This window comes from Loxodonta africana, chromosome 6 (genome assembly GCF_030014295.1).
Source record: "Loxodonta africana isolate mLoxAfr1 chromosome 6, mLoxAfr1.hap2, whole genome shotgun sequence".
In the NCBI taxonomy this organism is placed as follows: Eukaryota; Metazoa; Chordata; class Mammalia; order Proboscidea; family Elephantidae; genus Loxodonta; species Loxodonta africana.
Genome location: NC_087347.1, coordinates 18340429 through 18352573, shown reverse-complemented (window position 1 = coordinate 18352573; position 12145 = coordinate 18340429). Strand labels below are relative to the sequence as shown.

The following is a 12145-nucleotide window of genomic DNA, read 5'->3' as shown; positions in this document are numbered from 1 at the left end:
AATGCCATAAAAGCAGAAATTGATAACAGAAACATCAAGGAAAAAAAAGTAAATACATGGAAACTGAACAACACTTTGTTTGAAAACTACTGGATTATAAAAGAAATTAATGATGCAATAAAAAATTCATAGAATCAAATAAGAATGAAAAGACATCTTACCAAAACCTTTAGGACACAGCAAATCAGTGTTTAGAGTTCAATTTATAGCACTAAACACATCAATAAAGAAGAAAGGGCCAAAATCAAAACATTAACCTTACAACACAAACAAATAGAAAGAGAACAGCAAAAGGAGCACTCAGACACCAAAAGAAAAAACATAATAAGAACTAGAGCAGAAATAAATGAAATAGAGAATAGAAAAGCTATAGAAAGAAATGACAAGATCAAAAGTTTGTTCTTTGAAAAGATCGACAAACTACTGGCCAAATCGACAAAAGAAAAACAGGAGAGGAAACAACCTGAATAAGAAATGAGATGGGTGATATCACAACAGACCCAACTGAAATAAAAAGGATCATAACAGGATAGTATGAAAAAGTATACTCTACAAAAAATTGAAAACCTAGAGGAAATGGAAAAAAATATTCAGAGACACCTTACCTACATGAACTAACACAAACCCTGGCCCAGAGAGCTTCACTGGATAATTCTACTAAATTTCAGAGAAGGACTAACACCAATACTATCAAAGCAATTTCAGAGCATGGAAAAAGAAGGAACACTTCCGAACTCGTTCTATGATGCCAGCATAACCCTGATACAAAAGCAAGGCAAAAACAACGTGAAAAAAGAGAACCACAGACCAATATGCTCATGAACAGAGATGCGAAAATCCTCAACAAAATTCTAATCAATAGAATTCAACAGCATATCAAAAAAATAATACATCATGATGAAGTAGGATTCATAGCAGATATGCAGGGATGGTTCAACAATAGAAAACCAATCAATGCAATCAAGCACATAAATAAAACAAAAGGAAACAACCCACGATGTTATCAACGTACCCACAAAAGGCATTTGAAAACTCCAACAACCATTCCTGATAAATACTCTCAGCAAAATAGGAATAGAAGGGAAATTCCTTGACAAATTAAGGGCATTTATACAAAGTCTTTTTTTTTTTTTAATACAAAGCCAACAGCCAACATCATTCATTATGTAGAGGGATTGAATGCATTCTCCTTGAGAATGGGAACCAGGCCAGGCTGCCCTTTATCACCACTCTTATTTAGTATTGTGCTGGAGATCCTAGTTAGAGCAATAGGCAAGAAAAATTATTAACGAGCATGCAATTTGGTAAGGAAGAGGTAAAACTAACCCTATTCGCAGATGATATGGTCTTATACCCAGAAAAAGAATTCAAAATAAAGCTACTGGAACTAATAGAAGATTTCAGCAAATTAGCAAGATACAAGATTAATATACAAACATCAGTTGGATTCCTCTACACCAACAAAGGGTACTTCAAAAATGAAATAATCAAATCAATACCATTGACAATAGCCCCCAGGAAAATAAAGTATTTAGGAATAAATCTAAGCAAGGATGTAAAGACCTGTACAAAGAAAATTACAAAACACTACCGCAAGAAACCAAAAGAGACCCACATAAGTAGATAAACACACCATGTTCCTGAATAGGAAGACTCAACATTGTGAAAATGTCAATTCTACCCAAATCATTCTACAGGTACAATGCAACAAATTCAACAGATCCAAATTCAACAAGAGTTTTAACAAGATGAATAAAAAATCACCAACTTTATACGGAAAGGGAAGAAGCTTTGGATAAGTAAAGCATTACTAAAGAAGAACAAAGTAGGAGGCCTCACACTACCTGATTTTAGAAGCTATTATACAGCCATCATAGTAAAAACAGCCTGATACTGGTGCAACAACAGACACACCAATAGGAGAGAACTGAGACCCCAGAAGTAAATCCATCCTTCTATTAGCAGCTGATTTTTGAGAAAGGCTCAAAGTCTGTTAATGGGGAAAAGACAGTCTCCTTAACAAAAGATGCTGGCATAAATGAATATCCATGTGTAAAAAAATGAAACAGGGACCATACCTCACACCATAAACAAAAACTAACTCAAAATGGATCAAAGACCTAAGTACAAAATCTAAAAAGATAAAGATCATGGAAGAAAAAATAGTGACAAATTTAGAGGCCCTAAATTTGTCTCTAGTTTTTCTTCCATGATCTTTATCTTTTTAGGTTTTCTATTTAGATTTTTAGGAGCCCTTATACATGTCATCCCCCACATGTCTGTCAGTTTGTCCTACTGTGGGGCTTGCATGTTGCTGTGATACTGCAAGCTATGCCACAGTCTTCAGTTACCAACAGGGTCACTTTTGGCAGATAGGTTTGAGTGAACCTTCCAGACTAAGACAGACTAAAAGGACCCGACAGTCTACTTCTGAAAAGAATTAGCCAGTGAAACACTTATGAATAGCAGAGGAATGTTGTCTGATACAGTGTCAGAAGATGAGCCCTCCATGTTGGAAGGCACTCAAAATACAACTGGGGAAGAGCTGCCTCCTCAATGTAGAGTCTACCTTACCGAGTTGTATGGAGTCAAACTTTTGGGATCTTCATTTGATGATGTGGCATGACTCAATTTGAGGAGAAACAGTTGCAAACGTTCAGGAATAATTGGAGCTGGAATATATGAAGTATGAATCTAGGAAAATTGGAAATCATCAAAAATGAAATGGAACCCATAAACTTTGATACCCTAAGTATTAATGAGCTGAAATGGTCATTTCGAATTGGACAATCATATAGTCCACTATGCTGGGAAAGAAAACTTGAAGAGGAATGGTGTTGCATTCATCATCAAAAAGAACATTTCAAGATCTATACTGAAGTACAATGCTGTCAGTGATAGGATAATATCCATGTGCTTACAAGGAAAAGCAGTTAATATGACTATTGTTCAAATTTACGCACCAACCACTAATGCCAAAGATGAAGAAACTGAAAATTTTTACCATCTTCTGGAATCTGGAATTGATCGAACATATAATAAGGGTGCATTGATAATTACTGATGATTGGAATGTGAAAGTTGGAAACGAAGAAGGACCCGTAGTTGGAAAGTATGGCCCTGGTGATAGAAATGGTAGCGGAGATCGCACAATAGAATTTTGCCAGACCAATGACTACTTTATTGCAAATTCATTTTTCTAAACATAAACAGCTACTGTACACATGGACCTCCCCAGATGGAATACACAGGAATCAATTTGACTATGTCTGTGGAAAGAAATGAAGGAAGAGCTCAATATCATCAGTAGAAAGAGGCCAGAGGCTGACTTCAGAACAGACCATCAATTGCTCATGTATAATTTCAAGATGAAACAGAAGAAAATTAGAACAAGACCATGAGAGCCAAAATATGACCTTTAGTATATTCCACCTGAACTTAGAGATCATCTCAAGAATAGATTTAATGTGTTGAATACTGATGACTGAAGAACAGAGGAGTAGTGGAATGACATCAAGGACATCATACATGAAGAAAACAAGAGATTGTTGAAAGGATGGGAAAGAAAGAAGAGAACATATGGATGTCAGAGGAGATTCTGAAACTTGCTCTTGAATGTTGAGTAGTTAAAGCAAAATAAAGAAATGTGAAGTAAAAGAAGTGAACAGAAGATTTCAAAGGGTGGCTCGAGAAGACAAAGTAAAATATTATAGTGTGACATGTGCAAAGAGCCAGAGATAGAAAACTAAAAGGGAAGAACACACTCAGCATTTCTCAAACGGAAAGAACTGAAGAAAAAATTCAAGCCTCGAGTTGCAATATTGCGGATTCCGTGGGCAAAATATTAAATGAAAGACGATGGAAAGAATACACACAGTCATAATACCAAAAAGAATTGGTCAACGTTCAACCATTTCAAGAAGTAGCACATGATCAAGAACCAATGGTACTGAAGGAAGAAGTCTGAGCTGCACTGAAGACACTGGAGAAAAACAAAGCTCCAGGAACTGACAGAATGTCAATTGAGCTGTTTCAACAAATGGATGTAGCGCTGGAAGTGCTCACTCATCTATGCCAGGAGATTTGGAAGACAGCTACCTGGCCAACTGACTGGAAGAGATCCATATTTATGCCTATTCCCAGGAAAGATGACCCAACCAAATGCAGAAATTATCAAACAATATCATTCATATCACATGAAACTAAAATTTTGCTGAAGATCATTCAAAAATGACTGCAGCTGTATATAGACAGGGATCTGCCAGAAATTCAGGTTGGATTCAGAAGAGGATGTGAAACCAGGGATATTATTACTGATGTCAGATGGATCCTGGTTGAAAGCAGAGAATACCAGAAAGATGTTTACCTGTGTTTTATTGGCAATGCAAAGGCATTTGACTATGTGGATCATAACAAATTATGGATAACATTGCAAAGAATGGGAATTTCAGAACACTTAATTTTGTCCATAAGGAATCTGTACACAGATCAAGAGGCAGATGTTCCAACAGGGCAAGGAGTTACTGGGTGGTATAAAGTCAGTAAAGGTGTTTTTCAGGGTTCTATCTGTTCACCATACCTATTAAATCTTTATGCTGAGGAGATAATCTGAGAGGCTGGACAGTATGAAGGAGAATGCTGCATCAGGATTGGAGGAAGACTTATTAACAACCTGGTTATGCAGATGACACAACCTTGTTTGCTGAAAGTGAAGAGAACTTGAAGCACTTACTGAGGAAGATCAAAGACCACAGCCTTCAGTATGGATTGCACCTCAACATAAAGGAAAACAAAAATCTCACAACTGAACCAGTAAGAAATGTCATGATAAAGGGAGAAAAGATTGAAGTTGTCAAGGATTTTGTTTTACTTGGATCCACAATCTACACCCATAGGAATGGCAGTCAAGGAATCAAGAGGTGCATTTTGCTGGAAAAGACGTATTTAAAGTGCTGAAAAGCAGAGATGTCACCTTGAAGACTAATGTGCATCTGACCCAAAACTTGGTATTTTTAGTCGCACCTTATGCATGAGAAAGCTGGGCAATGACTATAGAAGACTGAAGAAGAATTGACACCTTTGAATTGTGGTGGTGGTGAAAAATATTGAATATACCATGGACTGCCAGAAGAAGGAAAAAATCTGTTTTGGAAGAAGTACAACCAGATTGCTCCTCAGAAGCAAAGATGGCGAGACCTTGTCTTACATATTTTGTACATGTTATCAGGAGGGATTAGTCCCTGGAGAGGGACACCATCCTTGGCATCCTGTCTTTCCACAGATATAGTCGATTTGATTTCTGTGTATTCCATCCGGTTAGGACCATGTGTAGAGTCACCTTTTTTGTTGGTGAAAAAAGGTATTTGCAATGAAGAAGTCATTGGTCTTAAAAAATTCTATCATTTGAACTCTGGCATTGTTTCCAACTACAGTTCCTCCTTCTTTGTTTCCAACTTTTGGATTCCAATCGCCAGTAATTATCAATGCATCCTGATTGCATATTCGATCAATGTGAGACTGCAGAAGTTGGTAAAAATCTTCAGTTTCTTCATATTTGGCCTTAGTGGTTGGTGTGTAAGTTTGAATGATAGTCGTATCAACTGGTCTTCCAGGCAGGTGTATGGATATTATCCTATCACTGAAATCCTTGTCCTTCAGGATAGATCTTGAGATGTTCTTTTTGATGATGAATGCAACACAGTTCTTCTTCATGATGTCATTCCCGGAATAGTAGACACTATGATAGTCTGATTCAAAATGGTCAATACAAGTCCATTTCAGCTCACTAATGCCTAGAATATTGATGTTTATGCATTTCATTTTGTTTGGACAATTTCCAATTTTCCTGGATTCATACTTCATACATTCTATGTTCTGATTATTAATGGATTTTTGCAGATGTTTCTTCTCATTTTGAGTCTGGCCACATCAGCAAATGAAGCTTCCTAAAGCTTAACTCCATTCACATCATTAAGGTCGACTCTACTTTGAGGAGGCAGCTCTTCCCCAGTTGTCTTTTGAATGCCTTCCAACTTGGGGGGGCTCATCTTATGGTACTATATCAGACAATGTTCCACTGCTATTCATAAGGTTTTCCCTGGCTAATTCTTTCCAAAAGTGAACTGCCTGATCCTTCTTCCTAGCCTATCTTAGCTGAAACCTGTCCTCCATGGGTGACCCTGCTGGTATCCGAATACTGGTGGCATAGCTTCCAGCTTCGCAGCCCTCACAGCAGACAAACTGACAGACATGTGGGAGGCTTCTCACACAGTCCCCCCTAATATTAATAACTGCTGATAAATTCACCAAACTAAGAAACGAATATTAGCACATTAATATTAATAATAACTAAACTTCAATTGTTTGTAGTAACTAAAAAGCTACTCAAATAATGAGATCAATAACATCTTACTAAACAGAAAATAGATAAGTGGTAAATTTAGCGAAGTGTAAGACAATACACAATAGTGGGGAAACCAGAACAACTTGACCAACCAAGGTCATGGAAGCTCCATAGACATATCCAGACTCCCTGAGGGACTGAATTACTGGGCTAAGGGGTGGGGATCGTGATCTCAGGAAACATCCAGCTCAATTGGCATGATGTAGTTTATAAAGAAACTGTTCTACATTCTACTTTGGTGAGTAGCATCTTGGGTCTTAAAAGCCTGTGAGCAGCCATCTAAGATACTCCACTGGTCTCACCCCATCTGAAACAAAGGAGAATGAAGAAAACCAATGGCATAAGGGAAAGATTAGTCCAAAGGATTAGAGGACCACAAGTACCACAGCCTCCACCAGACTGAGTCCAGCACAACCAGGTGGTACCCGGCTACCACCAGGGGTTACAGTAGAGGATCCTGAACAGAGCTGGAGAAAAATGTACAACAAAGACCTAACTCACACACACACACACACACACACATACACACACACACACTTACTTGTTTGACAGAGACTGGAGAAACCTCGAGAGTATGGGCCCTGGACACCCTTTTAACCTGGTACTGAAGTCACTGCTGAGGTTCTTGCTTCAGTCAAAGATTAGAGAGATGCATAAAACAAATTGAGACTAAATGGTCACACCACCCTAGGGGCAAAGATGTGAAGGCAGGAGGGGACAGGAAAACTGGTAATGGGGAACCCAAGGTTGAGAAGGGGAGAGCGTTGACAGTTTGAGGAGTTCACAACAAATGTTATGCAAACAATATGTATATTATTTATTTAATGAGAAACTGATTTGCTCTGCAAAACTCCGTTTAAAGCAAAATAAAAAATAATATTAAAAAAAAAAAGAACTTTTCATGTCCTTTTTTAAGGAAAGAAAAAAGATGCCATCTTGACTGAATAGTAATACCTTTGAAATAAGTTTTAGACATGTATGGCTGTATTGAGCTCTCTTCAGATGAATTGAAAAGAAGCTAATTTGGACAGAAGTTATAATGAAATACCAGATGAGAGCTATAGTTATTTCCAAGATGAGATTAAATTTAATTCATAGTAGGCAGAGCAGTACCAATTTTAAGTACTAGGTGACTCCAGGAAAGGTTGGTCGGTGGAGCCAGTTTTTCCAAAGAGATTTTCATCTGCCTCAAGAATTTTTTTTTTTTTTAATTTCCAAATTCACTCAAGTTGTGCTTATCCCTAAATTTTCTTAACAAAGATAAGAATCCATTATTTGGCAAAGTATTTTGTCTTGTGTATGGATTTATAGGTATTTAAAATTAATCAGAACACTTATATTTGCATGTTATGAATAGCCTGTATTGAAAAAAAAAAGAGTTAATGAAATAGAGATTGTTCTGGAAAACATAGATTGTATAGCTTCCATCCCCATGGCAACCAACTGAATTTTTGCACCTGGTACTCGAGGATAATAATTTCTTGTGTGCTAGATGATCTGCTCCTTCTCAAGGTCACCAAGAAAGGAGGAACAAGATGACCTTCCATGAAAACAAAACCAACTTAAATCTTTCAGAGAGGAATTAGACTTTTGGGACTGCTCTAATTTCACCCTTGTAGGACATTTTACTTTTGAGCAATAAAATGGGAGTCCAGATTTCAGGTTCTGTTGCTTTTATTTCTCAGAGAGATCTATTGCTTTAGCCATTTTTGTAGAAGCTGGAAGATTTTTTCTCGTGCTTGAATTAGTTCAGCTGAATCAGTATCATTCTGTTCAAACATATCTGCACAATGTACTGCACCTAAAAAGAGAAAGATAAATGTTAGAATACTTACATACCAAGCATCCAAAGGGCAAATGTCCCTAACCCCCAGCTACACGTTAGAACCTCTTTGAACCTTGTTCAAAAAAAAACCAATACCTGAACCACGTCCTTAAGAGGTTCTACTTTTAGTCTGGTGTGGGAGTGGGTATCAGTAACTTTCAAAAGCTGGTTAAAAGGTGATTAAAATGTGCAGCCATAATTAAGAAAGAGAATTAGTTTACTCATATAATGGGCTTTGAATCCAAGAAGTAAGCTGCTTTGTAGATTAAGGAATGGTAAATATATGATGTTTATTCAATTGAGTTACTGTTGAAGTCTGTGTAATCCTCTTGTGCTACAAATTAATGAATGTGTCTGGGAATGATTAAGGTAGTAGATTTAGAGAATAATGCTTTTAGTTTCCTTTTTGTTCAGTTCAAGTGTGATATAACTTAAGTTCCATCTGAGGAAGACACAATGTCTGAATCTCAGTGAGTCTTATTTTAGAAAGTTTTCTCAGCAGCCTCCTGGAGTTCCACTGTACCAGGTCCAAGAGCCGATTGTTCAATTTTCAGATATTTTGCGAGCTGGCTGTTACACAGCGAGCTTGAAATTGGTCTTGATGGGAGTATTTACACCATGAAAATCAGCAGATGCTAAAAAATCAGTGCTTTTTTTTTTTCCCTTAAGGAGAATGGATTGATAAACATATAACACGTAAGCGTAAGATCAAATAGACAAAATAGATGGGGATTTAAATATTTGTCAAACGCTTCATTTTGCAGATGTGGAACCTACGCATCAGAGAGTTTAAGTGACTTGTCAAGAAAATTGCTAAGGATTGAACCCCGATCACCAGAAGGTCTTCACATGCTGGATTATGTAGCAAATGCCATCAAATATGAGCTCAGGGTTTTACAAATAAGCATCCAACCAAAGCAAAAACATAACAAATGGGACAAAGTATTTGCCTTAGAGTCCAACTTATGGTGACCCTATATGTTTCAGAGGAGAACTGTGTTCCATAAGGTTTTCAGTGGCATGATCTTTGGAAAGCAGATGACCAGGCCTTTCTTCTGAGACACCACCAACCTTTCAGTTAGTAGTCGAACATGTAACTATGTGCGCCACTCAGGGATTCCAAGCATCCATCCAGTCGGCATTATTTATTTTAGGGGCAAGATGTATTTGCTGTTACCCACAAGTTTCCTTGCTGTCAAGTCGATTCCAATTAATTGTAATCCTTTTGGAAAGAGTAGAACTGCCCCATAGGGTTTCCAAGGCTGTAATCTTTAAGGAAACAGACAACCACATCTTTCCCTGCAGAGTGGCTGGTGGGTTTGAATGCCAGCCTTTTGGTTAGCAGCTGAGTGTTTAGCCATTGTGCGGCCAGAACTCCTTATTTTCTTTTAAGAAGCTAAAATTATGTAATAACTATGAGATAGTGGAGTCCTATTCACCCATTGAAAAAACAATAAGAAAAACTTCTATGTACTTAGATGGAAAGATCTCCAGTGTACACTGGTAAAAGAGAAACAAGGAAGGTATTGGACAGTATACACATTATGCTACCTTTTTCTCAAAGGGGTAAGAATATATATGATTTTATTTGCCAAAAGCAGAAGCCCTGCTGGCACCACGGTTAAAGCACTTGGCTGCTAAACAAATGTGAGAAGTTTGAAACCACCAGCCATTCTGCTGGAAAATGATGTGGCAGTCTGCTTCCATAAAGTTTACAGATTTGAAAACAGTTTGAGGAAGTCCAACTCTATCCTAAATGTCATTATGAGTTGGAATCAAATTGCTGGCAATGAGTTTTTTTTTTTTTTTGATTTGCAAAAAATACCACAAAGATGAACAAAAACTAATAGAGATGGCTCCCTAACAGGTTAGGAGGGAAACAGGGTAGGAAATTTAAGACTTCCGTTCCGTCTGTAGAGAAGTAAGCAAAGCCCCTCACAACTGACAGATACTAACTACGGAGTTTCCTATAAACATAAACACTTTTACAGAATTTCAAGTTCAGATGAGGTGACACCATGACTGTGATGAGATCATGCAGAAATAAGACACACTGTAATCATGTGTGAGCAAAGACAAAAACAATGACACCCTACAATCACAGGAGTCCTGGGTGGTACAAACCGTTAAGTACTGGGCTATTAACTGAAAGATTGGAAGTTGAAATCCACCCAGGAATGCCTTGGAAGAAAGATACGGCGATCTACTTCCAGAAGGTCACAGCCATTGAAAACCCTATGGAGCACAGCAGCAGTCTGAAACCCATGGGGCTAACATGAGTGGAAGCCAGAACTGGTTATTATTATACAACAAAAGTAACAACCTATCATTTTCTCCAGGCTGATGTGCGTTGTTACTACTGTTCTACCATGACAGCTCTAGCCCCAATTTTTCCTCCTGCCTCTAGAATAAAAATTATAATGATTCTTGATCATTTAATTGCCTCAGCTGACTTACAACATTTAATTTTGACAAATGGCCAAATCTGAACAAGCCAAAATATGAAATGGTACTTCTGATGCTTACTGAAATTATGAATATCCAAGAATACATAATGAAGTTCAAAAAAAAAAAAAAGTAGGTTATTACACCAACTTGATTTTATTATCTAATATAATGAGTCATAAAACTCTATTTTCAATTAAAACAAAACACCAATTGAATACAAGACCAATTAGAAATGGGATAATAAGAGATGTGGAAATGGAAGTAAAGTGAAAAAGGCATATTTATCTACAAAATTTGACAGTACTTCAAATTCTTCTCTAGTTATAGATAAGAGCCCTTTTTTTTTTTTTTTTAATTCAGCTGCTGTGAAGAACCTGAAGATAAGACATTGACCTTCTTGCTGGGTTCTCTTAACTTCATTTTTGTAATTTTATAATTTTTCATTCAGCACACAGTCTCTGAACATCAGCCATATAGTAGGCACCATGGATTCAAAAATGAATAGGATCCAGTCACAGTGATCAGGGAGATTGATTCCTAGAGGGTGAATCCTAAACTTCCCCTTCACTTTTTCAATTCTGTCTAGATATCTGTGACCCGGGAAAGCTTTCTGTGTAGTTACTTGATCAATATCTGTCTCACATGTATGATGAGTAGCTCCTAGGAGCAGTGACTGTGTGCACCCTTACCCCCGAGTGTCCAGCTTAGCATCTGACACAAGTAGACCCTCCAGAAATACTTTTAAATGAATGTATTTGAGCACTCCATTTTACTAAGTTCTATGATAAATAAGGATTTGCAACAGCTTTCTCAGGGTTTTGAGGTCTTTTTGAAATCATAAGAACTTCTATCTCCAAAAAAATTGGAAGGCAGGTGGTACAATGGTTAAAGAACAAGACTCTTGGTGAGACTCCTTGGTTTGAACACTGGTCCTGCCATGTATTACACTAGGAGTCTTAGTCTGGTTGTCTTAACCTCTGTATGAGTCCTTGGGTGATAACATCAGAAAGGTTGGAGGTTCAAATTCACCCAGAGGTGACTCAGAAGAAAGGCCTGACTATCTCCCCAAAATAAATCAGTGATTTAAAAGTCTATGGAGCATAGTTCTACTCTGACACACATGGGATGATAAGGAGTCGGGGCCAACAGCAACAGGTTTATTTGTTTTATGTTCCATTTTCTCATCTGTGAAATGCAAAATGTGTTAACAATTACCCTTGATTGTTAGGAGGATATAATGAGATTACACATGTAAAGTGTGGCCTGCAGCGTCCAATATGGTAGCCAACATGAGCTACATGTGGCTATCTTGTTGTTGTTATGTGCCAGTGACAAAGTTTTGACTCGTAGTGACCCTATGTACAACAGAAAGAAACACTGCCCTGTCCTACACCATCTTCACAATTGTTGCATTGTTTTAGCCCACTTCCGCAGCCACTGTTTCAGCCAACCTTGTTGAGGGAAGCCCTC

The 12145-nt window shown here is 37.6% G+C and overlaps 1 protein-coding gene across 1 annotated transcript in view; it reads right to left on the bottom strand.

The window, feature by feature from the left end:
* Positions 1–8058: 8058 nt before the first annotated feature.
* Positions 8059–12145, bottom strand: part of LOC100666672 (putative serine protease K12H4.7) — a 64517-nt gene continuing 60430 nt past the window's right edge. The window contains exon 8 of the mRNA XM_064287393.1: positions 8059–8203. Coding sequence (XP_064143463.1) covers positions 8094–8203 — 110 coding nt within the window. The 3' untranslated portion in view covers positions 8059–8093. The remainder of the gene's footprint in view (positions 8204–12145) is intronic.